Source organism: Pollicipes pollicipes, unplaced genomic scaffold, assembly GCF_011947565.3.
Source record: "Pollicipes pollicipes isolate AB1234 unplaced genomic scaffold, Ppol_2.1 Scaffold_7261;HRSCAF=8764_pilon_pilon_pilon, whole genome shotgun sequence".
NCBI lineage: Eukaryota > Metazoa > Arthropoda > Thecostraca > Pollicipedomorpha > Pollicipedidae > Pollicipes > Pollicipes pollicipes.
Window position 1 is genome coordinate 36,847,113 of NW_023597054.1, and position 27,929 is coordinate 36,875,041.

The 27,929-nt window shown below is 61.0% G+C and overlaps 1 protein-coding gene and 1 pseudogene across 1 annotated transcript; one reads left to right on the top strand and one right to left on the bottom strand.

Annotated features, from left to right (window-relative positions):
* Window positions 1-852: 852 nt before the first annotated feature.
* On the top strand, window positions 853-20,832 carry LOC119113200 (kinesin-like protein KIF2A; annotated as a pseudogene).
* Window positions 20,833-22,163: 1,331 nt separating this feature from the next.
* Window positions 22,164-27,884, bottom strand: LOC119111368 (ATP-binding cassette sub-family G member 8-like). Its single transcript, XM_037235181.1, has 9 exons — window positions 27,710-27,884; window positions 27,048-27,292; window positions 26,349-26,736; window positions 25,440-25,623; window positions 24,437-24,563; window positions 24,076-24,237; window positions 23,544-23,658; window positions 22,294-22,373; window positions 22,164-22,205 (listed from the first exon to the last, which is right to left on the bottom strand). Exons 1-9 carry the CDS (start codon window positions 27,882-27,884, stop codon window positions 22,164-22,166), a joined length of 1,518 nt encoding a protein of 505 aa, XP_037091076.1.
* Window positions 27,885-27,929: the final 45 nt, after the last annotated feature.

Here is a 27,929-nt window from a genome sequence, read left to right on the forward strand (position 1 = left end):
CGGCCGGTGGGTTCGGACACGCACCGCCGGTCGGTCGGACACGAACGCGACTCGACGCGACAGACGCGAGCGACACCTGCGAGCGTCCGACTCCCAATCGGTCCCAGCGCCGTCGATATGCTTCGTTGGCGCGAGGGATTTCGGTGCTCGGGGACCGCCGCCGGCTGGACGGTCGCCTCCGCCATGCTCTCTGGGTCAGGACAGGGTCCGGTTTGGTCCGAGACCTTGGCTCGTGCCGTGCTCCGGGTTTGGAGGCTTCAGAAATGGACGCGGCATTATGCAGACGCCGAGTACGGCCGCCACGAGGCATCAAGACGCGGTGACCTGACGCGTTAAGAGCAGCCAAGCGTTCTCGTGAGCTGAAGCCGCTTTGAACGGCCCATTGGGCTCCGCGTGTGACCTGTCACCGGACCGCTCTGCGACCGTGGCCACGGCGTGGCGCGCGTCGTGACGAATGGCCGCCGCCTCACGCGCGGTCACGGCTGGCGACCCTGCTGAGACAGTTATCGGCACATGCGTCAGCTGGGATGAATGGCTCGCTTTAGAGAGCTGCCCCAGGAAGCGACGATGCTCAGTAATGGATCCGCTGCTGTGCGGTCCGGGCGGGCTTCGGGTGAGGGATGAAAGCTATGCATTGGTCGACAGCTGTACACGATATTCCGAATTCGTCCCACATAATGCGCAGAAGGAGCGGGGAAAGCCTGTTTGCTGACCTGGTATCCAAGACCGAGTTGGACAGCTTCGGAGCGTGGTGCCGGCACGTGGCCAGTTGCCCCCTCTCCCCCCCCCTCCCGCCCACACTGGCGGTCACCGGCACCCGGACCGCCGACGCTGACGTTCGGCTCGTTTGCAGGACGCATACACTCGGCCGTGGTGTCTGGCGTCAACAATGACGCCAAGACGGTCACCGTCGAGTGGTTCGAGAGGGGCGAAACCAAGGGCAAGGAGGTAAGACAGCGCACCGGGCGGGGCCTGGCAGAGTGCAGACCTGAACTGAGACTCAGCTCCCGCTGCATCCGTACTTGAGCCTGATTAGTGTTTCGATTCAGCATTCCGCTGGTCTCCCGGCACGTGTGCGGACACCGTCCGCCGCCGGTCGGCGTGTGTGTCGGCCACCCGTGTTGTGAAGGGCGTGAGTGGGCTGGGGCTGTTCTCGCCTTGCACGGGCGGTGGCCGGGCGTGTCGCCGCGCTCGCGTGCCGTCCATCGTGTCCGGTGTTCTGTGACGCGTCCGGCACCGCATGCGAGCTCGACCCCCCCCCCCCATGGTAGTCGAGCGCCACGCCGCTGGGGCCGACCGTTGCCGCTGCCGCCGGTGACAGGGGCGCCGCTGGAGCCGGTCTGCTCTCGAGGGGGGGGGGGGGACGGGGCGGTGTGTGGCGACCGCCGCCCCGCCGACAGATGGCCGCCGGTCGCCCAGCAGCTGCAGTCACGCCACCGCTGGGCTCGCGATGTGGACGCAAGCTCCGCCTGTCATGGTGCTGGCGCCCGAAGCTGTCCGGCGTACTGATGTAAATCAACTGACGTAAAAAAACAAAATAGAATAATGAAGGCGCGTGGGCGCTGTGGCTCCCCGGCCCGGTGCGCCCACCTGCGAGCTGCTAACCCTGCTGACCCGTCTCGACCGTGACCCTGTCGCCCTGTCGCAGATCGAGATCGAACTGATCTTCAACCTGAACCCGGACCTGGGCGCCGTCGGAGCCGCAGAGCGTGGTGCCGTCCAAGCTGAGCAGGGTGAGTGGTCGCGGAGGCGTGGGCCAAACGGAGCAGTCGGGCCGGGCGGAGCGCACGCGTGGGCGCCACTGGCCGGTGTGGGTAGTGACACGCCGCTGACGCGAGCGAACTACAGTCTCGACGCTTCAGAGGCTTATGTTTTTGGAGTGGCCTAGCAAATGACGCTTCACGCAGTTCCCGATACACGCATGGTCAAGACCATGGGAATGTGACAGCACATAGCTACATTTTGTATTTAAGCTGCGCGCGTAATGTTCTGAGCTATCCGCGGATTCCTCCCCAACATTTGTCATGATGATGTGCGTGCTCATTTTAACTGTAAAATTCTCGGCCGTTACGGTTGTGAAAGTTATGGCGCCGATGGGGTGCGTTGCTCTTGGTGCGCTGCCCACACCCTCCATGCGTGGGTTGAGGTCTGGGCGGAAGACGGTTTTTGCGGCCGTTTTGAAATAATGATGTTTCCCTATGTCCTCGACGCTAGCAGCGGGTGGTGTTAAGTGGGCCGTTTTTGTCCAGCTGTTCGCACCGAAATACCAGACGCGCAGTCGGTGGGATCAGACTAATGATCTGAGGAAAAGACAGCCGGGCAGAGGTACAGGAGGAGCAACATAGCTGGACAGGGAAACAGCCGGGAACGACACAACGGGCAGGGAAACAGCGGGGAGCAGCACAGCCGGGCAGGGAAACAGCGGAGAGTAGTGCAGCCGAGCAGAGAAACAGCGGGGAGCAGCACAGCCGGGCATGGGAACACCGAGGAGCGGCACAGCCGGGCAGGGAAACAGCGTGGAGCAGCACAGCCGTCACGCGTTTGCTGTCTCGAATACCAATACTGTCTGTCTGCAGGGATGGCAGGCATGTCCACGGACAACCTTTCCAGAGATATGCATAAACAGATAGCATTTCACACGGTTTCTCGTAAAATCAATCGGTATAGATTTCCGGAAGACAATTATTTCTACAGGCAACTCTTGCTCAGAAATGCGTGGACTATCGGTATTCCACAGTTCTGCTCAGAAACTGGGCACAGTTTGCCACAGCTCTTAATCCTTCCCTGGCGGCATATGTACACCGCAAGTTGAACTCACCGAAAATTTGCTCTGGCAAAAGACTTTGGTGCTAGAAGAACCACGCGTCAGTCGAAAGGAAGTCGATAGATGGTGATCTGGATGACGTTTGGTGCGCCGTCACTCATCAGACCACCAGAGCCCACCGGGATCGGGCAGCATGTCGCGCTATAATCTGACGTCATCAAACGCCGCCTGGCAATATCTTGCCGGTAATGCTGGTCGGTGTGACGGTCGGCCGGGGCCGCCGCGCCGCCTGTGACTCGGTCTGAGCGGCGTCCTGGCGCCAGGCCCGGCGCGTGGTCGGTGTGACGACCGGCCGGGGCCGCCGCGCCCGCCGCTCCGCCTGTGACTGTCAGACTGTCAGTCACGGCTGCCCGTCACGGCCGGCCGGCCCGTGACCGGCGCCCGGCCGGACCAGCAACAAAGCCCCGATCGCACCGGCAGGCGTCGCGCGTCGCCCAAGCCGTGCGTTCATTGACCGCCTTTCGGCGTACTGGCAGCGATGGTGTTTTCCCATCAGGATCATGTGAGCGCGGCGCCGTGTGCGGTCACGGTCGCATCAAGGCACGCAGCTGCCGTGTGTCCAAGTCAAGGCGTGTTCGAAGGACGGTGGTGCTGGGTCTGAAGCTGGGCAGGGACGGACCCATGCTAACCAGCCGGTCGTAGTGGCCGTATCCACCTGGCCGTGGCCCAGCAATGGCCCGAGCGGTCGCCAGCCTGTCGCGGCACCGGCGCCTCTCCCTTCGCTCCCTGCATCTCGACTGGCGCGGCGTGACCGGGGCTGGGCCGGCGGAGGCGTCCCGGGCGGCCGGCCGGAGCGGGGTGCGCGACGCCGAGGGTCGCCGGGCGACGGCCGTCAACACGGGCCGCGTCGCCGCCGCCGATCGATGCGTGGCCGTCGCCTGACGCGGCCGGGCGCGCTCCGAACTCGGGTCAACGGGCAGGTGTTGGTCGGTCGGGCGCGCGGTGAGGGCGCTCGGCGCTGATTGACTGGTTCGATCTCGGACGCCGGCGCGCCTGCAGTCGGTGATGAAGTGTAAGAGTCGAAGCACGCACTTGACGGAGACACCATCGATCATTGATGCGTTGCGCTCGCGGGCGGCGTTCGGGCGGGCGCGCGGGGACAATGGCGCAGGGTTTTATTGGGGAATGGTTGAATGACCGATGGGTCAAGCTGCCGAAGATGGCATGCAGCTGCGGAACGGAAGACCGGCATAACTCGGACGTAAACCGACGTCCCATCGGCGCGGAGCGACACCGGCTTGATGTTCGCGTGTTCCGCGGCAGTTCGGGCCAGCCGTTGCTGCAACAGCGCTGCGCTCCCGGTCCCAGTGATCAAGACCGAATGACTCGCTTGCAAAGTATCGTGCCAGCCCGGGACGGGATGACGGCGGGAGGACCGCCGAGGGTCGGCGGACGGGGCGATGACCTATGACGAGCCTATGACAGGGGTCGCTCCGAAACACGTGCATCAGGCATCGGCTAGAAAAACCAGGCGTGGTACGGCGGCGCTGTGGCATTGGCGGACACCTCTCATGGGGAAGTGTCACGATCCGCGGAAACGTGTTTGGACACGCGAATGACGCAAATGACGTAGTGAGGAAATGACACGCTCTCGGAGAGGTGTCGCCGGGCGAGCCGCGCTCCCCGTGACGTCATTGTGTGACGTCACACCGGCGGCCGGCGGAGCTCACGCACGGCGCCGCCAGCCGCTCTTTGCGCGCGCCGGCCGCCGGCGGGCCGCCGTCGGCGTCAGCTGACTGGCCGGAGACACGCTCTGGCGACCACCGACGGGTCAGCAGATGGCCGGCGGTGGGGACGGACGGCCGGGCACGGTCGGCCCGCACAGCTCGCCGGAGTAGCGGTGGTCTGCATCGCTATCTTTCCTCAATCCAGCCGTGATTCAATATCGCACGTCTTACAGTGCGCCCGCCAAAAGCTGGCCTGTTTTGTCTTCACGGTAGAGTGCTTTATGTTGTGTACTGTGAAGGAACGTGTTTTCACAGCATTGTGACCACTCCGATCCGCTCTGTACCGTTTAGAGGCCCCGGGTTGTTTTTGCGTGGGCTTGAAGTTGGTTGTCGAATGGCCCGTGACGGCTGAGCTCGTTGATCGCCGGGATCAAAGGCCTTAAGCTGGATCTGGTGCGCTGGGCGCCGGGTTGACACTCGTGGAACCGTTGAAAGGACGCATTCCTGAGCGGCTATTCGAATAGCGACTGTACATACTCTGCATGCGCGGCGCGAGCCATTCTGGAACGCGCTGCTTTGTCAGTCGCGGCTGGTATTGGGGTTGGGACATGGAACGGTCTTCCCGCGCGTAACCTTTGCCCTGTCGTGCCTCTGCTGACCTTGCCTGACCTTGCCTGACCTTGCCTGACCTTGCCTTGCCTGCCCTGACGTGTCCTGTGGCTGTTCGGACCAGTCGGATCCGCAGCTGCGGCGCGTCACGTCTCGCCGGCCGGACTCCTGCCGGCTGGAGCGGACTGCCGCCCAGGCGTCGTCTGGCCGGCTCCGGCACCGCCTGACCAGCAGCACCAGCCAGCAGCAGCGCGCGGTACGTCCCGTCCCTCACGTCCCTCACGTCCCTCCCCAGCCGGCTCCGGCACCGGCTGACGAGCAGCACCAGCCAGCAGCAGCAGCGCGCGGTACGTCCCGTCCCTCACGTCCCTCACGTCCCTCACGTCCCTCCCCAGCCGACTCCGGCACCGGCTGACGAACAGCACCAGTCAGCAGCAGCGCGCGGTACGTCCCGTCCCCTCGCATCCCTCCCCGCCCGACTCCGGCACCGGCTGACCAGCAGCACCAGCCAGCAGCAGCGCGCGGTACGTCCCGTCCTCACTTCCCTCTCGTCCCTCACGTCCCTTCCCAGCCGGCTTCGGCACCGGCTGACCAGCAGCATTAGCCAGCATCAGCGCGTGGTGCTTCTTCTCCAGCCTTTCTCCGTCCCTACTCTCCTCTCCTCCTGTGTGGAACACCGTGCAGCAGCGTTCTGGTGGCGTGCAGATCTACTCACAGACCTCGGGTGCTTTTGGAGCGAGAACTGGACACTGGCCAGCGAAGCTTTTAGCTGCCGATGGAAACTGATGCGACCTGTCAATCGCCTTGCTAAGGCGCGCGACCTGTCCATCGTCGTGAAGGCGCGACCTGTCCATCGCCGTGTTAAGGCGCTTTGCTCTGCGCGGCATTAGCCCGGATGGTCAGCGGCGCGGATCTGAGCGGCGGCCGTCCAACGGACGAGCTGCGTCGCCGCGTCTCACCGGATCCGTGACCGGTGCGCCCCGGACCGAACCACCGGCGGCTGGCATGTCGGCGGTTTTATTAACGTCCCTTCATCCCGTATGCATGGGTAATCGTGCATCGGCCCTGACCCGGTGCGAGCGGGCTCAGCGCTGCGACCGCCAGCCGTCCGGGGCTCGCCACGCCGCGAGCGAGCACGCGCGCCGCCGGCGCAGCCGGCCCGTCATGGGGGCGGCCGCGGCCGCTGGCAGGCCCGGCGGGACGGCGGCGGCCCGCAGCCGCTGCGGTTTGGACGGCGCGCGTCGCCGGCCCTGCTAATTGTGTCGGGCTGCGGTCGCGCGGACGCTCCGACGGCCGGGCCGCGGCCGGGCGCGTGCCGGCACAATTGGGAAGCGTTGTGAGCCCTGAAAGATGGCTTCGCCTTCCTCTCTCTTCCCTGAGACAGCTGTGCTGAACAAAAGTCAACTAAACCACGTCTGCACTGAACATGCACTTCCTCGCGGCGTGCGCAATTCAGGCTATGTTTTGAAGCCAGTCTTGCTCCTGAGCGTCGTCTAGCGTGACTGGCGTCGGCCAGCCGTCACGGTCGCCACGGCCGCGCCGCCTCGTCACCGGGCGTGGGGCCGGCGACTGGCGGCAGCGGGCCGTGCGCGGACGGCGCCGCCGGCCCGCTGCCCGCCCAGCCGGCGCGTGTGACTCTCAGCCGTCACGAGCGGTCGCTCCACGCTCAGCAGGCGCCGTTGCGGCACTGAATGGGCATAACGGCTGGCGTTACGTGCGACGTCGTGCCGGGATGCCGGCCTGTCGTCACGGCTGGACCCACGGCGGCGGGGGCGTTGGCCGCCGCTGCCGGCAGCGTCTGCGGTGCAGACAGCTTGGCTCAGGCTAATGCGAGCACGGCTTCGTCGCTGTCTTATGCGCGGTTACCAGTCGGCAAAGGCCTGTAACAAGACAGACCGGTGCGGGCCGTTGTCGGGATAGGGCGAGTCTTTGTGTGTTCTTGTGTGCTTGTATCGTGGCGTGGGGGGAGGGGGGGGGGGCACCAGGGGGACCGCCCACACCACACACTGATCGTGTCACGATAACCAGCTCTATGGCGCCGATGGGGGCGTGGCGGGCCGCGACCCGCGACACTCGCTGCGTCCTTCAAATGCGGTCGGCCCACGCCATCGGCGCGTAATAGCTCCCCACGGCCGGATGGATGTGACACCTTCGGTCGCGACCTGCCATCGCGGCGGCGCCGCGCGGTCCAATTAGCGGCTCCCCTAGCGGGAGGGGGGGGGGGGAGGGGGCGGCGCTGGCGCAGCCCGTGGCCGGCGGCCGAGCGTCCGATACCAGGGCAGCTCGCCGCGACCCCCGCCACTGACCGGCCGGCCTTCTGCTGGTGCGGGGCGAGCGGGCACGGCCGCCGTCCCCTGCCGACGCCCAGTCATGGGTGGAGATACACCGGCTGGGGTACGTCCCAGTGTGCACGGTCACGGTCTGTTCAGTGTACACGGTGTGCAGCGCGCGGTACTGCTGCCGGGTGTACACGGTCTGTGCTGGATAGTGTCGTGATTGCTGGGAAGTGTATTGTGAAGAGTGCGCCGGTGATGTCAGGCCTGTTCTGTGCTGTCTTGCCGTGTTGGCGCGCGATGGACGCCGGCGACGACAGCAGGTCGACGGACGCTGTATGGAATAAGAAGTGATGCGTCGCTGTTGTTTAGACTAGGGGATGTGGAATCGTCCCCAAGCGTGATACTGCGGCTGTGGGTGAGCGGCGATGTCTAGTTTGGAAGATAAGAACGGCTGATGTGATGTCGCATAGCTTTCTCATATCCATCTCAATAGCTCTGGACTGTCTCCTCCCTATCCCAGTGGTCGCTACAGATGGCGAGGGACTATCGTGCACCTTGGGCTTAATGCGTAGCGAATACGCCTGTCGTTGGTGCTTTCTATAATCTGCAGTAATGTGACGTGGTTGTGCTCACCGGTCACCGTCCTGTTCCAGTACACGTCCCGTCAGTCCATGGCCGTCCAGAACAACAAATGTGAGTAGGGCCGCGGCGGTGGCCGCCTTTCTCGGGGCGAGCGTCGCCGTGTGTGTCACGCGTCTCGTCACCACCGTGGCCGGCCGACCGGCGCGCGGTGGCAGCTGCCACGGAGGTGCCGCAGCACTAGCTGTGCGGTCTGTGCCCTCGGGCGCGCTGCTGGCACCGCCGCTCGCGCTCGCCCGGCCCGCTCGTGTCCCGGCCCGCTCGGCGGCGCAATGTAACCGCCACGCCGCTGTGTTGCCGTGACGGGACGGTCGCCGCGTCGCCGGCCAGCCGTGGCTGGGTTCTGCTCTGCAGCGTCGCTGTGTGTGTGTCTCGATGTAGCCCGAGCCGCACTCGGCCGGGCGCAGCCGGCGCGGCGCCATGCTGAAGCGGCGTCGGACGCCGGGCGCCGCTGACGCTGATGCTGACGCCGGTCTGCGCCGTCCGCCGACAGCCACCAAGACGCGGCAGAGCTACGCCCGGCCCGGCCTAATGGCGCTGCAGAACAACGGCGACATGAGCCTGACGGTGACGGCGCGCGACTCCGAGAACATCGCGCCCGCCTCCACCGTCAGCAAGGGCACCGGCGGCGGCGGCGGCGGCGGCGCCGGCTGTGAGTACTGCGGCGGAGACGACCGGACCGACCTGGGGGGACGGACTGTAGCGGATGGCGGGGCAGCCCAAGGGAGACGGGCTTAGTGGGAACGTTGCGGATGGGATAGGGCAGGAAGTGTGACTGAGGACTGGGCGGACGGAGGGACGGGATTGACTGTGAGGACGGGATTGGACGGGCGGATACTGGTGACAGAACTGCGGCAATTGAAAGGCAATGTAGCTGACTGTGGCCTGGAGATCCGGGGCTGTTCGGTTTGCACCAAGGACGGGTGGTAAAGTGTTTGCTGCAGCTGTATTTGTGTGTTTGGGGGGCGATAAACGGGATGACGTCACCGACTTAGGTCTCAGCCAAATGTGCATACAAACACTGAATGGATGCTATGTTTACCTGCCATTTAGTACATCTCGCTCACCATGTTAACGTTGCGTCTGTCGTTTTGACGACTTAACTTACATGTCTGCCACATGTGGCGTCATGGCCCGCCGACCTTCCGACCTTGACCTCTCCCATTCCGGCCTTGACCTCTTGTAAACACAATCCTGACTGCTTACGTGACTTTGTGTCTGCAGCCCCCAACTGCTCGGACCCGAGCCGACCTGACCGAGCCGTTCCCGACCCAACTGGACGTGAAGGTCCGAACATGCCAGCCCCGGGATCTCCAGATTTGCAGCTCGCTCACCAGTCCCAAACCGGATCCTTGTGCCTGAGCCCTCCCGGCCCGGCTCGTGTCCCCGGCTACGCCCCGGCTGGCGCCATCGCCTCTGGGCCCCCAGGGGTGGGGGAGGGGAAGGGGGCTTCGGGAGTCGGTCAGCGCGCCGCCGTGACACGTCTGACAGCTCCGCCTGCCGGTGATCGCCCGGCCGGCCGGCTGGCGGTTACAGGCCGGGACTGATGGCGGGTTCGGGCGAGCGACGCCGGCGATCCTACTCCGCCACGCCGCTCATTCTGTCTGTTTCTGCGACCCCCCGGTCGATCGGGTCCGAATTGACCGTAGCGCTGTCGGCGGTGACGATCCTGTGGCGTTTTCACTCCGTCACGGGACAGTCCGGTCAGCACCGGAGCGCGGCTGGAGGGACAGTCCGGTCAGGACCGGAGCGCGGCTGGAGGGACAGTCTGGTCAGGACCGGAGCGCGGCTGGAGGGACAGTCCGGTCAGGACCAGAGCGCGGCTGGAGGACAGTCCGGTTAGGACCGGAGCGCGGCTGGAGGGACAGTCTGGTCAGCACCGGAGCGCGGCTGGAGGGACAGTCTGGTCAGGACCAGAGCGCGGCACGAGGGACAGTCCGGTTAGGACCGGAGCGCGGCACGAGGGACAGTCCGGCCAGCACCGGAGCGTGGCTGGAGAGGCTCGGCGGTTATGGTCGTGACGCTGTCGGGATAATGTCGCGCTGGTCAGCGGCCATCCCGTCCGGTCGCGACACCATCCGAGCGTCGTGAAGCTGGCCGGAATCGCCGTTCGATGGCGCGCAGCCCCAGCGCAGCGGATTTACAATCTAGTAGGCTTTAGTGTTGTCCGGACGACAATATAGCGGGCTTATGGTACTGTCGGGGAGAAAATATAGGCGGCTTATGGTGCTATCGGGATGACAATCTAGCGGGCTTACAGTGCTGTTGGGGTGACAATCTAGCGGGCTTACAGTGCTGTTGGGGGTGACAATCTAGCGGGCTTACACTGCTGTCGGGGTGACAATCTAGCGGGGCTTACACTGCTGTCGGGTGACAATCTAGCAGCTTACACTGCTGTCGGGTTGACAATCTAGCGGACTCATCGTGCTGCTGGGATGACAGTCTAGCGAGCAGGTTACAGCTCTGTGGGAGCGATAATCGCATCGCATACGGTTGTAGCGCAGTCACAATTGGCAGCCCCTTTGGGGCTATGGTGGCGTCGTCCTGCGGTAGTGCGTCCGGATATAGTGTGGATCTACATTGTCTAGATATGGCATATGGCGGCGTCTTATGTCACTTGACGTCGCTAGAGCCTCGTCGTTAGACCCCAGAGCCTCGTTAGCCCGCTGATACGGCTGCGTCAAACTTGCATAGGCTCTACTCCACTCTCCAGTGGCAGTCACTCCCCCTTCCCCCCCCCCTCTCACACACACCACTCGGCTGACGGTCCCAGCCGCGGCTGATGCGGCCACGTCCTTCCGTTCGCAGCGCGGAAGCGGAGCAACGTGGTGAAGGAGGTGGAGAAACTGCAGAAGAAGCGGGAGGAGCGGCGCGAGAAGCAAAACAAGAAGCGGGAGGAGCGTGAGGCGCTGATGAACTCGGACCCCGGAAACGCCAACTGGGAGTTCCTGGCCATGATCAGGTGGGCAGCCGGCCGACCGGCGGCACAGCCGCTGGACCTCGCGCGTTAGATTGGAAAGCTTAGATCGGAGGTGATCGTGTCCTATTGGCATCAATGGCTTTGCCATCGGCCATGCTCCTAAAGAAAACACATTTTAACAGACGTTGCGACAGTTGTTCTATGCTTGCATCAGCCTTCACTGGTGCCGGCCTGTTTTGGATAGCGGCTGGCCCCGCTGCCGCCAGGGAGTACCAGAGCGGCCTGGACTTCCGGCCGCTGAAGGACGGTGACGCGTACGAGGAGCACCAGATCACAGTCTGCGTCCGCAAGAGGCCGCTCAGCAAGAAAGGTGCGCCCACCAGCGCTGGGGACGACGCCCATTGTTGGTGGGGGAGTGGGAAAGGCACGCCCATGGGTACCATACGTAAACCTTCTGGGTGACTGTCGTCTAATGGTGACTGCCCAACCTACTCGTCTGACTGACTGCCCAGACTGTGGTCTGGCTGACTGCACGTGATGCGTGCGTCTCCGGGGGCTGGCTTCCGCTCGGTCCTGTGGGCCCGGCGTGAGCTAGCAGCGGCTGCTGCTTTCACTTGAGTATGTACCAGTGCCACTCAGCTATGACCGTTCGTTGCACAGCTAGAAGTACCTCATTAATTTCTATGCAAGTGGCGAACGCCTCACGTTAGTAGTTCATAGTGAAAGTGTGGAAACGCTCTTTGCGTCAGCGGTTAATAGAACCCGATACGCTAATTGTCTGGTCACTCTATATGTGATTAGAATGTCTTCGGCGTTTCTAGAGTAATTTCGGTGCAATTGTACCAGTTCATTGCATTGATGCGCGTGATCTTATAGGCACGTGAGAGTGGTGGTTCCACGAGCTTAGTGCTGCAGCAGAACTCCATACCGACAAGTGTGTTGCGGCGTTCTGCTACTGCCAATGCCCCTGCAGTTTTTATACATCCACTGCACACGACATCAGTGCTATGCGACAAACTTCTAATTCAAAACTTTTGCTCGTCATTACTGTTACTGCTAAAACTTGTGCAAACATTGCTTGTACACGACAGTACTTCGACTGCTTAAGTACAACCTAAGGCTACACGACAAACCTTGTGCTGAAAAATGTATTCCCATCATTACTTGTACTGCAAAAACTTAGGCAGTCTACATATCGTAATTTTGGCAGCGACATAACGTCTGTTGGCAAGACTTATGCATGCCATTAGCGTCATACAAGTTAAAGTTCACGGTCTATACAGATTCTCCCGAGTTGGTGAGGCCAGTCGCTGTCTGGGTGTTTTTTTTCAGTCAACGCCCATGGGCCAGTGCTTAATTTTTAGAAGCTAGCACGGAAAAGGGGAGAGACTCGACCTCGCTACAACTCGTGCCGCTGTCAAAATCTGAGCTGAAACAAACAGTGCTTCTTTAATGTCGGTGTCCAATGAAAGAGGCACCTTTTTATTCCCGGATAAAGCCGTGTCCCGGCAGCGAAGACCTCGGCCAAACTCGTGCCGTGCGGATGGTCATGGCAGCGCGCGAGATCTTTACGAGCCACTCTTCACATCATAAGAGGGTTGTTATTTTTATCACTGCTATCACAGCTTCATTCACCGCGCCGCGGAATGACTAGGCGATATGAAGCGATATGAAGCAATACTAAACGATATGGCGTCAGGAGGGATCGCATGCTGCCTGAAACAGTCGTAGGGGTGAAAATACGTGGACGCCTATCAGGGGTGTAGGAACGATAGGGAGGTTAGGAGGGAACATAAACTGAACAATACTGAAATTAAAAGTTCGTGGTGCCAACGCGACAACTTAGATACTTAATTACGGTACGTATTATTTTTTTGCCTTTTCGTGCTGACGTATGATTAAGGGTTCAGTTTAGTACAGCAGAATCTTAATACGAATCTTTTGAACCATCATTTATGTCGTGGTAGCAGCAACAGCTTATGTAACCCATTGCAAGCAAAGGGAAATCGAGTTGTTAGAGCACACCAGACGAGGGGCGTTAGTTTCATATTCAGCCGGGGGCCCCCAACCACTCCTCATCTGTGGTAGGAAATGTGTGACTTTAGGCAAACCCCGTGTTCTATGTCTTGTGACAGGTTTAGCCCTTTTCTACGCGCTCCAAACTTGTGTTTGGCAACAATACGACAATACGCTAGACGTTTTGTTCAGTGTAAGCGATGTGGCGTAGGACTGTCGCCGACGCGGGTTTGGCAATCACGATATTGCAGCAGCACTAAGTAATGGACTCATAGATGGGCACTCCAGGGCTGTTTCGTCCGTCCAAGTCCTCCCATGTGTTCGCCTCCTCCTGGATTTCCGTGGGGCTTAACCCATGAGTAGAAGTGCTGAGGGTATAATTTTTGAAATACGGCCCGTATCATGTAACCAAATGCGGTATTCCTCCAGTCTTTGCAGCAGGAGAAATGTTGCGTATAAATAAATGTTGAATAACTAAGTGAAAGAAGTGTAAGTTTTGCCGTGTAGCACCAACCTCGTATATGTTTTAGAAATTAAAAAAATGGTAGTAAGAATGGTAGTAATTGAAGGATATCTTTTGTTGTGTGGCACTAATGTCGCGTATAAGTTTTTTGCAATAGAAGGACTATCGTGCAAGTAGTGACGTAGCACTCTTGTCAGTAAGGGTTTTTGCCGTAACACCAATGTCGCGGCACCACGTATGGTTAGTGTGTCTTGTGGTCAACTTTGTCACGAGCGGCCGTGATGAGCGCGCCGTCTGGCCCGCTCCAGAGACCGGCAGGAAGGAGATCGACGTGGACCATCCCCAACCGGGACCAGACAATCGTGCACGAGCCCCGCACCAAGGTCGACCTCACCAAGTACCTGGAGAACCAGCACTTCCGGTTCGACTACGCCTTCGACGAGACGTGCGACAACACGCTCGTCTACAAGTGAGTTGGCGCGCGGCCGGCCCGGTGGGCGGCGCTTGGCGGTCGGTCGGGACGTGCGTCGACACGTCTGGCGACGAGCGGGCGCAGCCGGCCGCTGTGGGCAGCTCGTGGCAGGCCGTGCTGCGGCGCCGGCAGGGTCCGCACTGGGGCACCGAGTGGTACGGCTGGCGGGCTGCGTGGCGCGCGAGGCGTGGCACTGCGTGTTGCCAGGATGAGGTTCGTTATGTGGTCCTGCAGGGCGCAGGTGCTTTCGTGCCTTTTGTTCGCGAAGGGGCATGTTCTGAAGGAACTGTGGAGATTGCTACAAATGCTCACAGGCACAGCATGATCTTTCTGAATCGACTTTTTGAGCTGGCTGAATCTTTCGACGTAGCAGCCATGAGCTGTGCACGCCATGTGCAGCGGGGACGCCGTCATATCGTGCGCTCAGAGTTCGGTCCTTACGACCCCGGTGGCGCGGCGTGCTAAGCCGACTGCAGCGAGACCGAGCCGTTGTGAGGCGGCCGGGAGCTCGAAGTCAGTGTTTCGGGTATCGGTGAGGAGCGCTCGTGCCGGTCATGCATCAACATGACCGTTTGCCCTGTCACGAATGGTTAGAGCGCCGTCGAAATGACCGCCCGTGGCGCATGACTGTAACGCCGCTGGTGAGTCATGCGCGGGGGCCCAGTTTATGAGGTGCGACACTTGCCGCTGACCTCGCACCACGTGGCATGCAGCTGCAAGCGGGGCGACATCAAACAGGGCCATTGATGCGCGCGCTGACGATGCCAACCGCAGAGACGGGACGGCATAACCCGGGCTGGGACAAGGGCTGCCGCTCGCCGCCGCACAGTCCGCACTCTGCGCCTGTGGGAGGGACACAACCGTCGCAGTAGCGCGCTGTAGTCCGAGGGCTACGCCGGATGAGTCAGCCGCCGGGATGAGTGGCGGCGGGTGGAGTGGGCTGTGGCCCGGACCGGCCCGGCTGCGTTGTGACCCGGACGCGTGCCTCGCCTTTGTCTCGTGCAACCGATGCCGTAATGGAAAAGTGCCGCCCAAACGTCACGCAGTGCTCTTTGTCTGTAACCAGTTGTGCGCTGTGCGTGCGTTGCAACCAGCGTTTTATCCGTAACACGGGTCGCACCGCACCATGTTTGTTTCCAGCCAAATAATCCGCAAGCTGCTGTTCGCATCTACGGCATGGTATATCACCCTTTGTGAGGTTTGCTGGCGGCTCCGAGAATCCTGCTGCATTACTGGGCCATCGGATAGTTTGTCTTGACGGTCACGTGCCGAATACTGTCACGTGCCAGTTGCATCTGGGATCCGTTTACGTCTGAATCCCGATGGATAAAAGCCATTTGGCATGCATTGCGACTGGGGAGGTGGATTTGCTAGCATGTCTTAGCAGTGACATATGTCGCAGGATCTTTCGATTAGTCAGACGCCAATTGAGATTCAGTATCGATTAGTCCGACGCCAAACGAGATTCAGTACATCCATACAAACTTAAATTGTTCAGATGATACGATCAGCTGGGACAGGTGATGAAACTTGCACCTGGTAAGCCTAAGCCATCGATAATGACCGGCTGGAAATGCTGCCCGGTTGTAACCTTGCGCTAAGTGGACAGCGAGCCTGTATAGATTCATTAATCAGCGGCGGCCGCTGTGCCTGGGCTCACAATGAGCGTCGCTCCCGGCGCACGAAAAGGCTTTTATCCACGCCGTGACTCGTAACCATGGCAACCCTGCCGACAGCGGACGGTGATGGCGTGCGTGACGCCGCTGTTCTCAGTCTGACTGGGCCTTGAATACGATCAGCTGATTGTCGCGTGCCGGACTGAAATATTCAACCCGGCAGCTGTCACGGCGAGCAGCCGGCCGGTGCAAAGGTCACGTGGTAATCGGCGCCGACCGATGCTAACGCGTCCCGGCCGCCGTATCGGTACAAGGGCCGGCCCTGTGCGGACGACAAAGGGAGCTGGGGCTGGGCGGGGGGTAGGGGGGGGGGGAGGGTGTCGACGCCCGGTTGCCCGCGATACCGTCCGGCCACAGCGCTGTTGAGCGCCGGCTCTTGTTGCGCCGCTGATTGGGCCATTCAACGATGCCAGGGCCGTGGTATTTATGGTAATTATTCACGTGCTGGTGGCAAAAGGCCCGGTGAGTTATTAACAGCGGCGTGTTGTACATCAGCGTGGCACTGGTGGGCGCGGATGTTTTATGATCGCGTGTCTTACTGACGAGGTTTCACATGGTGTTCGTCGGCATGCGGAGGCCCACAGCGCAGCCCAACTGGAGAAATGCTGATCCCTGGTGTCGCACACAAGCTGACAGTGTCGGGCAATCACGTAAGAGACAGGAGTCGCGCGCCGCAGACATCATCACGAAAGAGACGGGAGCCGCGCGCCTGCGTCCTGCGAAGGACAGTCCGCCACCCGCAGTTAGAGCGCGCGGGTTGCGTGACTGATATCTTTACACCCTCTGTAGCTCGAACTGATCAGGAGTTGATCGGCTACCTGTTGTCGTATCCTGCCTGGCGCTCCGTGCCACGACCACCTTCTGTTTGGATTGTTTGTGACGCTGTCACGTTACGGTCGTGGTGCCGTGGGTGTTCAGCCTGCCCCGCCCGCCTGCCCTGGTGACGGCTCTCACAAACGGCGCGCCGTCACCGCCAGATACTCGGCCCGCCCCCTGGTGGACACCATATTCGACGGCGGCATGGCCACCTGCTTTGCCTACGGCCAGACCGGCTCCGGCAAGACACACACCATGGGCGGCACGTTCAACGGCAAGTCACAGGACGCCAACAAGGGCATCTACGCTATGGCCGCCAAAGACGTGTTTAGGCTGCTCAAGTCGCCCAGCAACAAGAACAAGGGGCTGGCGGTGTCAGCCAGCTACTTTGAGATCTACAGTGGCAAGGTGAGGGCTTCTGCACAACTCCTTCAGCACTGCTGAGTTTAGGCTTTGGCGGTGTAATGACAGTGTGGGCGGTGTGGCGACAGTTTGGGACGGGTGGGACAGTTTGGGCGTGTGTGGTGACAGTTTGGGTGGTGTGGTGACAGTGCTCAGTGGGCGGTGGTGCGTTTGTGGTGGTTTGGTGGTGCGATAACAGTTTGGGTGGTGTGGTGACAGTTTGGGTGTGTGTGATGGACAGTGTGGACGGTGTGGTGACAGTTTGGGCGTGTGATGACAGTTTGGGCGGGTGTGGTGACATATTGAGTGGTGTGATGACAGTTTGGACGGTGTGATGACATTTTGGGCAGTGTGGTGACAGTTTGGGCAGAATGATGACAGTTTGGAGGGTGTGGTGGCATTTTTGGCAATGTGGTGACATTTTGGGCGGTGTAATTACATTTTGGGCGGTGTGATGGCAGTTTGGGCGGTGTGGTGACAGTGCTCAGTTTGGGCGTGGTTGGGCAGTGTGGTGACAGAGTTTGGGGGGTGTGTGATGACAGTGGCTAAGTTTGGCTGGCTATTGGTGTGGTGACAGTTTGGGGGGTGTATGGTGGACAGTTGGGCGGCGTGGTACAGTTTGGGCGGCGTGATGACAGTTTGAGCGGTGTGTGTGTGGTGACAGTGCTCAGTTTGGGCAGTGTGGTGAAGCACAGCCACTGAGTGCCTGTGCTTTGTCCGCCTGTTACACCGGCCTCGGCTCATCCAGCCCCAGTCCGTTCCCTAAGTCACGTCGCTGCTGACGCGCTGCACCGAGCTGACCCCGGCCGCCGCCGCCGTCGGCAGGTGTTCGACCTGCTGAACGACAAGGCCAAGCTGCGCGTGTTGGAGGACGGCAAGCAGCAGGTGCAGGTGGTGGGCCTGACGGAGCGGCCGGTGGAGAGCATGGAAGACGTGCTGAAGCTGATCCAGCACGGCAACACCATCCGCACCAGCGGCACCACCTCGGCCAACAACCATTCGTCGCGCTCGCACGCCGTCTTCCAGATCATCCTGCGCACGCGGCAGTCAGGGGTGCCGCCGGACCGGTGCCGGCTCTACGGCAAGTTCTCGCTGATCGACCTGGCTGGCAACGAGCGCGGCGCCGACACGTCCTCGTCCGACCGCATGACGCGCATGGAGGGCGCCGAGATCAACAAGTCGCTGCTGGCGCTCAAGGAGTGCATCCGTGCGCTGGGCCGGAAGGGCGCCCACCTGCCGTCCGCGCCTCCAAGCTGACCCAGGTGCTGCGCGACTCGTTCATCGGCGAGAAGTCCAAGACGTGCATGGTAGGTGGGTGGGGTGGTGATGGAACCTGCCTGTGGGTGTGTGTGTGCTGAGTCACGCTAAGTATGGTAGCTCGTAATGAGATGGGCTGCACACTGGCTGGTGGGTGGGTATAGGCGGGTGGATTGTGATGATTTGGGGTTTTGGGGCACATCGACTGCTGTAGGTCATGCAGCGCCCATAAGGCGAATGAATTGAAATGGTCTCGGGCCCATACTGCACTCACCGGTCGTTGACTGCACCTCCAACACTTGGCTGTGCCCAGCGCGCCGCCGCGTTGCGACTTGGATGCCATGTGTGCCACCGTGCTGCGCTGTGCCGGCCGTCACCGCCGCTGACGGCCGGGTCTGCCCCGCCGCTGACGGCCTTGTGTGCCGCCGTGCCGCGCTGTGCCGGCCGTCACCACCGCTGACGGCCGGACCCCCGCCAGATCGCCATGATCAGCCCCGGCCTGAACTCGTGCGAGCACAGTCTCAACACGCTGCGCTACGCCGACCGCGTCAAGGAGCTGGGCGCCCAAGACCCGCTGGAGATGAAGGCCGACAATGCTAACGGCAACGGCCGCCGGCCGGAGCCGGAGCCCATGCGCGGCGTCGAGTCACCCGACGACGATCTCGCCCAGCTGCGCTCGCTCAACGTAGGTGGCGCGGCGGCTCATCGCCGGACGGGCCGGGCTGGCGGGAGCGGGGCCACTGGCACAGGTGTTGTGTGTGTGTGCCTGTACGTGTACCTGTGTGCATGTGTGCGTGCGTGATTTGCTTTGGGTGCGGTTTTGAGTCAAGCTGTGTCCATTTTGACGGATTAGTGAATGTCTTGTAATGAGTTAATGATTTTGGCATTGTGCTGCATGCAATTTAATGGTGCAACTTGTAGTGTTTCAAACTTTAAAAGCTAAATATTCAGTAGATAGTTGCCATCGCGTTATAACGTGCCCGCCGTTAAGCTGTTTATTCAGACCAGTCATGCTCGGAGTTGGGCAGATTATGACGACATCGCTGACTTCGTGAGGCACGCCACTGACGAGTTTCCGTGCGGTTCCTTGTTACACGATGGGGTGAGGTCATGCTCCATGTGTTGACGGTTGGTTGTGGCGTGTACCGGAGCGTCACCGGCCGTGGCGACTGGCCGCCGCGTCCGTGCCAGTGACCCTGTGTCGTGTCGCCCGGCGCAGATCTCGACCTCGGGTCTGGTGGAGAGGCTGCACTCGCGCGAGAAGGCCGACCCGTCCCTCTTTGTGAGCGCCGTCCCGTCCTCCTCCCCCTACCCGGGTGGCGGGAGCCGGCGGCACCGCCCCCTCGTCACCGGCGGCACCGCCCCCTCCAGCGGCCCGGCCCGCACGCCCGGGCGCATCAGCAGCGGCCGCGTGCTGGGAAGGATGAGACGCACTGAAAAGCTGTTGTGATGTGCTTATCCTGGAGCCTTGAACCGCACACAAATCAAATGAGCAGTGCAGTGAGCGCTGGTAAAAAAGCTGCGGAACTGTCGGCCGTTCCATGCCACAGCCTTTGCTTCCACCGTCCCCATGTGTAAAATAGTCCCAGTCGGCATCCACATGACTGTTAGCAGAGCGCCTGTCTAAGCCAGCCCAGGTATCCTGCATGGGCCGCGACGACTCACGTCAACGCATCACGCAGCTGGGCTTGCCAACTCTGCACTGGCACCAGCACCAGTGCCGGCCCTGGTCGGGCCGCGCAGCCGCGGCCGGGTCGTCGTCCGTGTCCCGGTGTCTGTGTCCCGAGCGTGTACTATCAGCTGACGCACGCGCCGCTCTTCCTGACAGGAGGGCGAGCTGTCGGCTGACCTCTACAACTTCCACGAGGCGGTGTCGCACCTGCAGGACATGGAGGAAGAGGTGCTCGATATGCACAAGGCCACCATCGAGCTCTCGCCGCGCTGGCAGCAGATGGACATGTCGCTGCTCAAGATGACCAACGAGGTAGACTACGACGTGGACGGTGAGTGGAGCGATCTGATGACTAGATGGGCGTCTGAACTTGTGAGCTGTTAAAGAGACAGGAGCGGGGTAGACGCAGACTGCCCTTGATTGACGTGGACGGTGAGATGACCCGAGAATGGCGCCTCCACCAGATTACGCCACACGCACCGCCCTGCTGACCCCAGAGCACCCGGCGCTTACGTCTTGATGAGGCGTCGTCCATTGTTCGGAGCTGTCTTTGACGGACATGCCGATCACTCACATTGACAGTACCATCCACCGGACGATCTCCCAAAGAATTGATGGGTAGACACCGACAAGTCGGATTTCGAGTTCTGAGCGTGTGTGCGTCTGCGGCTGCTTCATGCCAGAGTCGGTGGCGGGTCGCGCTCTGCTTTAAACTATGAAGAACATCGCCCCGTTCTGTGTTGTGTTCGCGTAATTCTGATTTTGTTAGCGTCGACAGGCCCCGGCCGTGTTGTGTCACGATATGTCACGGGCGCCTGCTGTGACGCGTTACTATGCGTTCTGACACATGTCGTTCCTTCTCAGCATACGTGCAGCAGCTAGAGGACCTGCTGGAAGAGAAGGTGGACGTGCTGAACAAGTTCAAGCAGAAAGTGGCGCTGTACCGCTCGCAGCTGGCCGAAGAGGAGAAGATATCACGGAACATCAAGCCTTTGGCACGGCGTTGAGGCCCGTGAAGACAGACGATAGCCGTCCCCGATGCCTGTTGGGGCGCGTTGCCGGCACCAGGTGCTGCGGCGCGGGGCCGCCTGGGACGAGCAGTGATCCTGCGGCCGCGGCCGTGTCTCGCCTGTGGCTCACGGCGCCGGCGGCGAGCGTAGCCGCCCGCTGCCGCACCGACCGACGTGATTCCGCCCCGTGCCGCGACTGTGATCCGCGCCGCGTATCGTGGCCGCCGGGACCGGCGCCGCACCGCTTGTATGCTGCGGGCCGCGGGCCGCGAGCCGGCCAGTAGCCCTAGGCCCGCGCCGCACTGACCGCCGCCGCCGCCTCGCCGCGGGGCGCGAGTGTCCGTGCCGGCGGCGGCGGCCGCGCGGCACCGCATTCGCCGGTGGAGCACGAGTTTTCGAGCGCGACTGAGTGGCAGCTCGTATCTGTGTTAAAGTTGTTAGATGTAAGTTGTCAGTGCATCAATAAATTCGTCCTAGTTTTGTCAGCCGCTTATTTTGCTGCGCGCTGGGATACGGTGCCAGGCGCGGTGTCCTGGTTCTCGCGTATTTATTACGATTTGGTGCCTGTCGCTTATTACAAACTGCGCTTGGATGGAATAGGCTAGAGCTTGTGGCGATAACTCGAACCGCGCATGTCAGCGCCTGAGCTTTGTGCCTTGTGGGTTTGTTCCGTTCTTAATTTGTCACAAGTTTTACGTTTAAAAATGCTCCAAATGCACGAGCTGTGATTTGCACCGTTTGGCGTCTCGGTTCACAGGGAACATAAACGGCTGTGTTCTGTCACACCTGTGATCTGAGATGTCCGCGGTCGTCATTTATTTCTATACGATTTATTTCACGGCGCGATCTACGCCACGCGCTTCACTGTGCCCGAGCCTGAGCATTACCCGGCAGTGACGGGTGCCGCCGGTCGTCTTAAACAGCCGCGACGGAGCGTCTGTTATTCCGAACATTTGGCTACGCTGTCGTCCGCTCGCATAACAGCACTCGCCGCGCGGCGTTCACCGTCTTCGTTAGTCACAATATCAGAGCAACTACGTAAAACAACGTAAGTACAAAAATACACATCTCGACGTACGCACGTTGTGGCTCTGAACGGCGCGGCTCGTGGCTGCGCTCGTGGCTCCTCGGTTCCCAGCAGTTCGACGCACAGTACATGGCCGGGGTCCTCTTAACGTGGCCCGTCGCCGTCTCCTTTGGAGAGCCCCAGCGTTGCCAGCGCCGTCTCCCCTAGCTGAGTCGTTCCGGTGGCTGACACCTCTGCGACCTCTGGTAACTGAGTTCGTAGCGAGCCCCTGGCGTCCGCCTCGCAAGCGCCCGCTTTCGCTCCAGCCGCGCGGTCATTTGGCTTGACGTGGTCCCGCCCGCTAGCACGACGGCACAACGTGCGATGCCGAAGCCCTGCGGCGCCGCAGTGTCCCGGCGGCCACACGGCCCCCCTGACCTACGAGTGCTTGCTGACGCGTCCGCGCGACTTCTTCTGCCGCTGCCGTCAGAGGAGCGCGGCGCCGTGGGCGGCCAGCAGCCGAGCAGCGCGGTGGCGGCGGCAGCGATCAGCGGCGCCAGCGGCTCGCCGGCGCGCCGCACGTCAGGAAGCCGAGCGCCTGACGCCCGGTCAGCACGCCGCAGTCCACCTGCACGATGATGGGTTGTCCTGCGGCACGATCGGGTTGCGGTCGCAGCGGAAACTGCGCACCGGCGCCAGCTCGTCCCAGACGAGCCGCTTGGTAGATCCAGGCGGGCGCCGAGAGCCAGCGCAGCCAGTGCGTCCAGATGGAGAGGTCCTGAGGGTGGGGCCGCCCAGCCGGCGGCCAGCAGCAGCGGCAGCAGCGCCGCTCAGCCAGCCGGCCGACAGGTGGCGTGACGAGCTGACGTAGCCGGCCGCCACCGCCAGCAGCCGCGTGCACAGCAGGTACGCCAGCATGTACCTGCCGATGGACCGGGACGGCTGTCAGCGGGAGCATGGGACAACCGTCAGCGAGAGCGCCGGGAGGCCGTCAGCGGGAGCATGGGACAACCGTCAGCGGGAGCATGGGACAACCGTCAGCGGGAGCATGGGACGGCCGTCAGCGGGAGCATGGGACAACCGTCAGCGGGAGCATGGGACAACCGTCAGCGGGAGCGCCGAGAGGCCGTTAGCGGGGGCGCCGGGAGGCCGTCAGCGGGAGCGCCGAGAGGCCGTTAGCGGGGCGCCGGGAGGCCGTCAGCGGGGCGCCGGGAAGCCGTCAGCGGGAGCATGGGACGACCGTCAGCGGGAGCGCCGAGAGGCCGTAGCGGGGCGCCGGGAGGCCGTCAGCGGGGCTGGGAAGCCGTCAGCGGGAGCATGGACGACCGTCAGCGGGAGCGCCGAGAGGCCGTCAGCGGGGCGCCGGGAGCCGTCAGCGGGAGCATGGGACGACCGTCAGCGGGACGCCGAGAGGCCGTTAGCGGGCGCCGGGAGGCCGTCAGCGGGGGCGCCGGGAAGCCGTCAGCGGAGCATGGGACGACCGTCAGCGGGAGCGCCGAGAGGCCGTTAGCGGGGTGCCGGGAGGCCGTTAGCGGGGGCGCCGGGCGGCCGACGGCGCAGATATCGACCATCGTTACTACCCGCGTCCTGCGCCTGGACAAGTCCGTGACTGGCGCTGCTGGAGGTGCTCTGACGTATACAATGTGTGCTGTGTGCTGACGAGTGGCTATTTTGAGCTAGTTTGCTATTCTGAGCTATGTTGATGGGCGCCGTCGTTTGATGCGTAGGAAGATTATAACATACACTCCCCCACACACCAAATCTTTGCTCAAATTCAATCGCGCCGGAGGCAGTTGGTCACATAGCATGTAAACTCACCCATGTAGAGATAGAACGAGGTGTCTGTGTCGTTTGGGTGCGTGCCGGCCATTTTGTAAGCCGGCACGATGAGCAGCAGGCACTGGAGCGCCGAGCCAGGCAGGCTGTAGAACAGCTGCAGGAGAGGAGAGAGGTCAGACGTCCGCCGGCTCGTCACGGCACCCGTTATGGGAACCATGATATGCCTGGACCATAATACGACCGCATTAATCCCAACTTTCTCATATCTTGCCAAGACAGGTCACGCTCAATCCCCGGTCCGGCCACGCTCAGCGGCCCGGTCAGTCCATCCTAGCGTCCGTCGAGACATTGCTTCGACCGCGTGACTGTTCACCAGCAGTGCTGTGGTGACAAGCGGCTGGCTGAGCCGCGCGCACTCCATGAACACCAGCTCCTCCTCCTCCTGTCCTGCCCGGGCCGCGCTAGCGCTGACGCCGTGCTGATAATGACCATCAGGCCTCTGCCATGCCCCGTTGATGATGACATCGTCGAGAGATAGCTGGCCGGTTGGTTGTTGGGCTGCCACCGTTACCTTGCTGACGATGAGACAGAGCCGGGAGTAGAGCCGGTCGCCAACGTCCCTGCTGACGGCGTCCTTCTCCTGCCACACTTCGCTGATGCTGAGCAGCAGCAGCGGCCACAGGGCCAGCGACATCATCGTGTAGTGGAAGCCCAGGCGGTCTGGGATGTTCTCCTGTCAGGAGGAGCGGGGTCGGACTTCAGTGCCACTCTATTGCGCCGATTAGTCCTGATGCGGAAATAGCGCTGGAAGCTAAGGCTCGGTTCGGCATTTTTTTTATCATCCACGCAAGCAATGGGAGGTCGCATGGTTGAACACGGCGACAGCGGCGCGGCGAGTATGCGCATGTGGCACGTTCCTTGCATACACTGACCTGGTCTTTGTTGTCACCGCGGAGATCGTAGAACGTTGCGCCTACGATGACGGACATGAGGCAGGCGAGAGTCATGGAGGTGGCCCAGCTGATCAGATTGTACGGGAACGTGTAGACCATCGCCCGTCTGAAATGGGGGGTCACAAATCAACACCAGGAGGCGACAGTGGTTCGCAAAATTGTCCCGATAGTGCAGCTGATTGGAGCCCCTGCCTTTCCGCTCTGCCCACCGTGGCGGGATGGGTTTGGGTCGCTTTAGATACTCGCTATCTGCCCTTGACTGGGATGGCTTGCGGCCGGGGGCAACGGCCGCGTTGTAGGCCAGGTGACGTCAGAGAGAAGACGCACCGCGCCGAGAATCGCGGCGTGTGGGGCTTCTGTCATCAAGCACTGCCGTTCTGCCTTTAGTCTGCAATTTTACGATCAGATGATGGGGGCCCGGGCTCACGCTAAGCAGTGCTTGCTGCGTGAGTGCTGATCCCAGAAATCCATCCCTTCGAAAGGCTTGGACGGAAACATTGAAAAAGGTGTGCGGTCAAAGGCTATTGGGTAGTCCGGCATTCTTCGCTGCGCTTCGTTAAGCTTCCGTTCGTCGTGTGCCACCGGGCAAGAGAAACTCGGTGTTTGGCTGTTGTATACAGTTTACGTAGGCATAAGTCAACTGCGGCCTAAGTCCAGCTTAGAGATGCTTGAATATCCACGAGCTACTTGCATATAAATGTACTTGAATGTTTTAGAAGTACCTGCATGTCTTAGAATTACTTGAACATCTGGTAACTATTAGGATATCTAGCTGCATTCTGATTGGGAGCAAATAATCATCAAATTATCAAGGTCGACGCCCAATTTCAAGTCGAGTCATTTTGCGCACAATGCACTGTCACCTTCGATAGCACAAGTAAAGGAAAGCTGGCATTTCCAGCCGAAACAGACAGATGTCCGAACGTGCCTGGAGACAAGCAGCTGTAACAAACCGTCCACCCAGACCGAAGGCCATTCTCACATCCAGAGGGCGAGAATCTGCACACAGCAGTTGGCGCGCCGTATTTTTGGCGGGAGCAGGCCGGGCGGGCCAGGGTCTGGCAGCGGCTCCTGGCGCCGCTGGAACGTCTTGGCCAGCTCCGTCACTCGCTGGGAAGACTCGAGCGTCGCCTCAGGCGACAGGTCGTCCAGGGTCACCAGGTCCACTGGTGACACGAGCAACCGACATGGCATAGTTATGGGGCAAGCAGAACACGTGCGAGACACCGACAATGCGTCGCCTATTGTCAATGCTTACAGGATCAAGGTTTATCATCACTTAAGTGTTTCCCGTTAGAACGATGTTTCATTTACGAACTACAAAAGAAGTCTGTTAACGCCTGGAAGTGTCATGATATGGTGTGACATTGACATAATGTTCATCTATGAATATAATTATTTTTTGGCCGAAGTTCACTTACACTTAATGCTTGTAATATCGGCAAGTTTGACAAACTGTTCCAGACCGCTTTCTAGTCAACACATGCTATCATATACGTCGTAGATTGAATGCCGCTTTAGCATTCTTGTGCAGTGGCGTAACCAAGGGAATTGGAGCTTTTAGGGCCATCCCTCCCGGAAGTGGCCAGGCCGCTAGGGCAGAAGGCCGCCATATTCTCAGGCAGTTTAAAACACCTGAAAGCTGTCCAAAATACACAACCAAAAATGGCTCCCGAGGCGTCAAAATGAGATTTCTAATACAAAAAAGTCTCGGAAAACAGGGCCCCAAAGCGATGAAGAGAGGGCCATCTGGCGGTAAGGGCCCCTATTACCCGATTTGGCAACCTCTTGGGCTACTTCTTGGCTGTGCAACTGGCCGTGTGTGCCTCAAGAACTCTTTCTCTCCTTCTCTCCCTCTCTCCTTCTCTCTCCCTCTCTCTTCTCTACTCACAATAGTAGTCGGATGGATTCTTGTAAGCCGGGCACGGGTAGTCGATGAAGGCGAAGTAGGGCAGCATCTCGCGTCGCTTGCCGCTGTAGATGACGCGCCGGCCCGAGATCAGCATCACCTTGGTCAGCATGGTGAATATTTCGTAGGTGGGCGGCTGCAGCGTCAGCAGCACGATGCGGCCGCGCGCCGACCACTGGCGCAGGTACTCCACCAGGAAAAACGTGTCGAAGATGTCCATCTCGCGCGTCGGCTGGTCGAGCAGCACGATGTCCGTGTCAAGGCAGAGGTGGCAGGCCACATTGAGTCGCCGTTTCTCCGACACGGTCAGGTCCTTGACGCTGGTGTGCTTCACCTGGCCCAGGCCCAGGTCCTCGATCAGCGCGTTAATCTGCGGCGAGGCGGAGGCGGGTGAGGTGCGTGTTGCGGGACAGCCGCTGCTGACTGCGGTGCGACGTGATAACGTGAAAGCAGCGCGGCTTTGCTGGCGAATTCGCTGTGCATAGCATGCGTTGCGCAGTGTTTTCTTTAAAACGTATTGCACCTGTCTGTAAAGAAAAGTCGGGCTAAACGCGACGCTGCAGGCAATCTGACATGTCATAACCTGCCAGCAGTGCAAGCTGCGAGACGTCTTCGCCTCCTGCCCCACAGAACCCGGCGTCCTCCGCCCGTCACCGCCTTCCCACCGGCGCCTCGTCTCACCTTCTGTTTGACGTTGAAGCCTCTGGCCACGTGGCCGGGCTCCTGCAGGAAGGCATGGAAGAGCATGGTCTGGCGGACGGACATGTTGGGGCTGAAGTTGCACTCCTGCTGCACATAGGCGACGCGGCGAGCCAGCCGCGCAGGCTCCACCTGACATCCGTTCACAACCAGGTCACCGCTGACCCTCATACTCCAGCGGCTGCCGCAGTCGGCCAGCGCGTCCAGGATCGCCGTGCCTTCGCGCTCTGGGAAGAGAAAGAGGGAGGAAACCGCGGTCAAGAACGGGGCGGGATAAAGGGTATCGACGATCAGGCTGACAATAAAAAAGAAAACAGCAGTGCGAAGGTGAATCCGGTTATCCATCTGCATGAGGATGTCGGAGCAAAGTAATCCTCTATTACTACACCTTTGTAATATTACTACACCCTAGAAATAATATTACTACATACCACACACACGCGCACACGCACGCGCAAACGCACAAACACACGCACACGCACACAAACACGCACACAAATACACCCACACGCGCGCAAACGCACACTCACTCACGCACGCTCGCATGCACGCACGCACGACATTCTACAGCTCACTGCTAACCGGGCCAACACCAGCCTCGACCTGGGACGGTGAGCGGCGGTGCTCAGCTGGTTCAGTCTCACCTGCCGTCGTCATTACGCCCACCAGGTCACCACCGCGCGCCTCGAACGTGGCGCCCTCCACCAGCCGGCGCCAGGCGCCGTCCACGCGCCGCTCGCAGTGCAGGTCGCGCACCTGCAGGTGCGGGTGCTTCGTGTCCATCGCCTGGTCCTTTGGGAACAGCTTGTCGTTAAGCATGGGGGGCTCCTTGCCGTAGCCGGCGCCGTCGTGGCGGCGCGAGAA

What these genes read in the sequence shown, in the direction of transcription:
- LOC119111368 (XM_037235181.1), bottom strand. Translation starts at nt 27,884, where the DNA reads ATGCTTAACGACAAGCTGTTCCCAAAGGACCAGGCGATGGACACGAAG. An exon ending in GCGGTGACAACAAAGACCAG is followed by an intron (nt 24,238 to 24,436) that starts GTCAGTGTATGC and finishes TCCTCCTGACAG; the next exon opens with GAGAACATCCCAGACCGCCT. An exon ending in TCCTGACGTGCGGCGCGCCG is followed by an intron (nt 22,206 to 22,293) that starts GCGAGCCGCTGG and finishes CTCTGACGGCAG; the next exon opens with CGGCAGAAGAAGTCGCGCGG.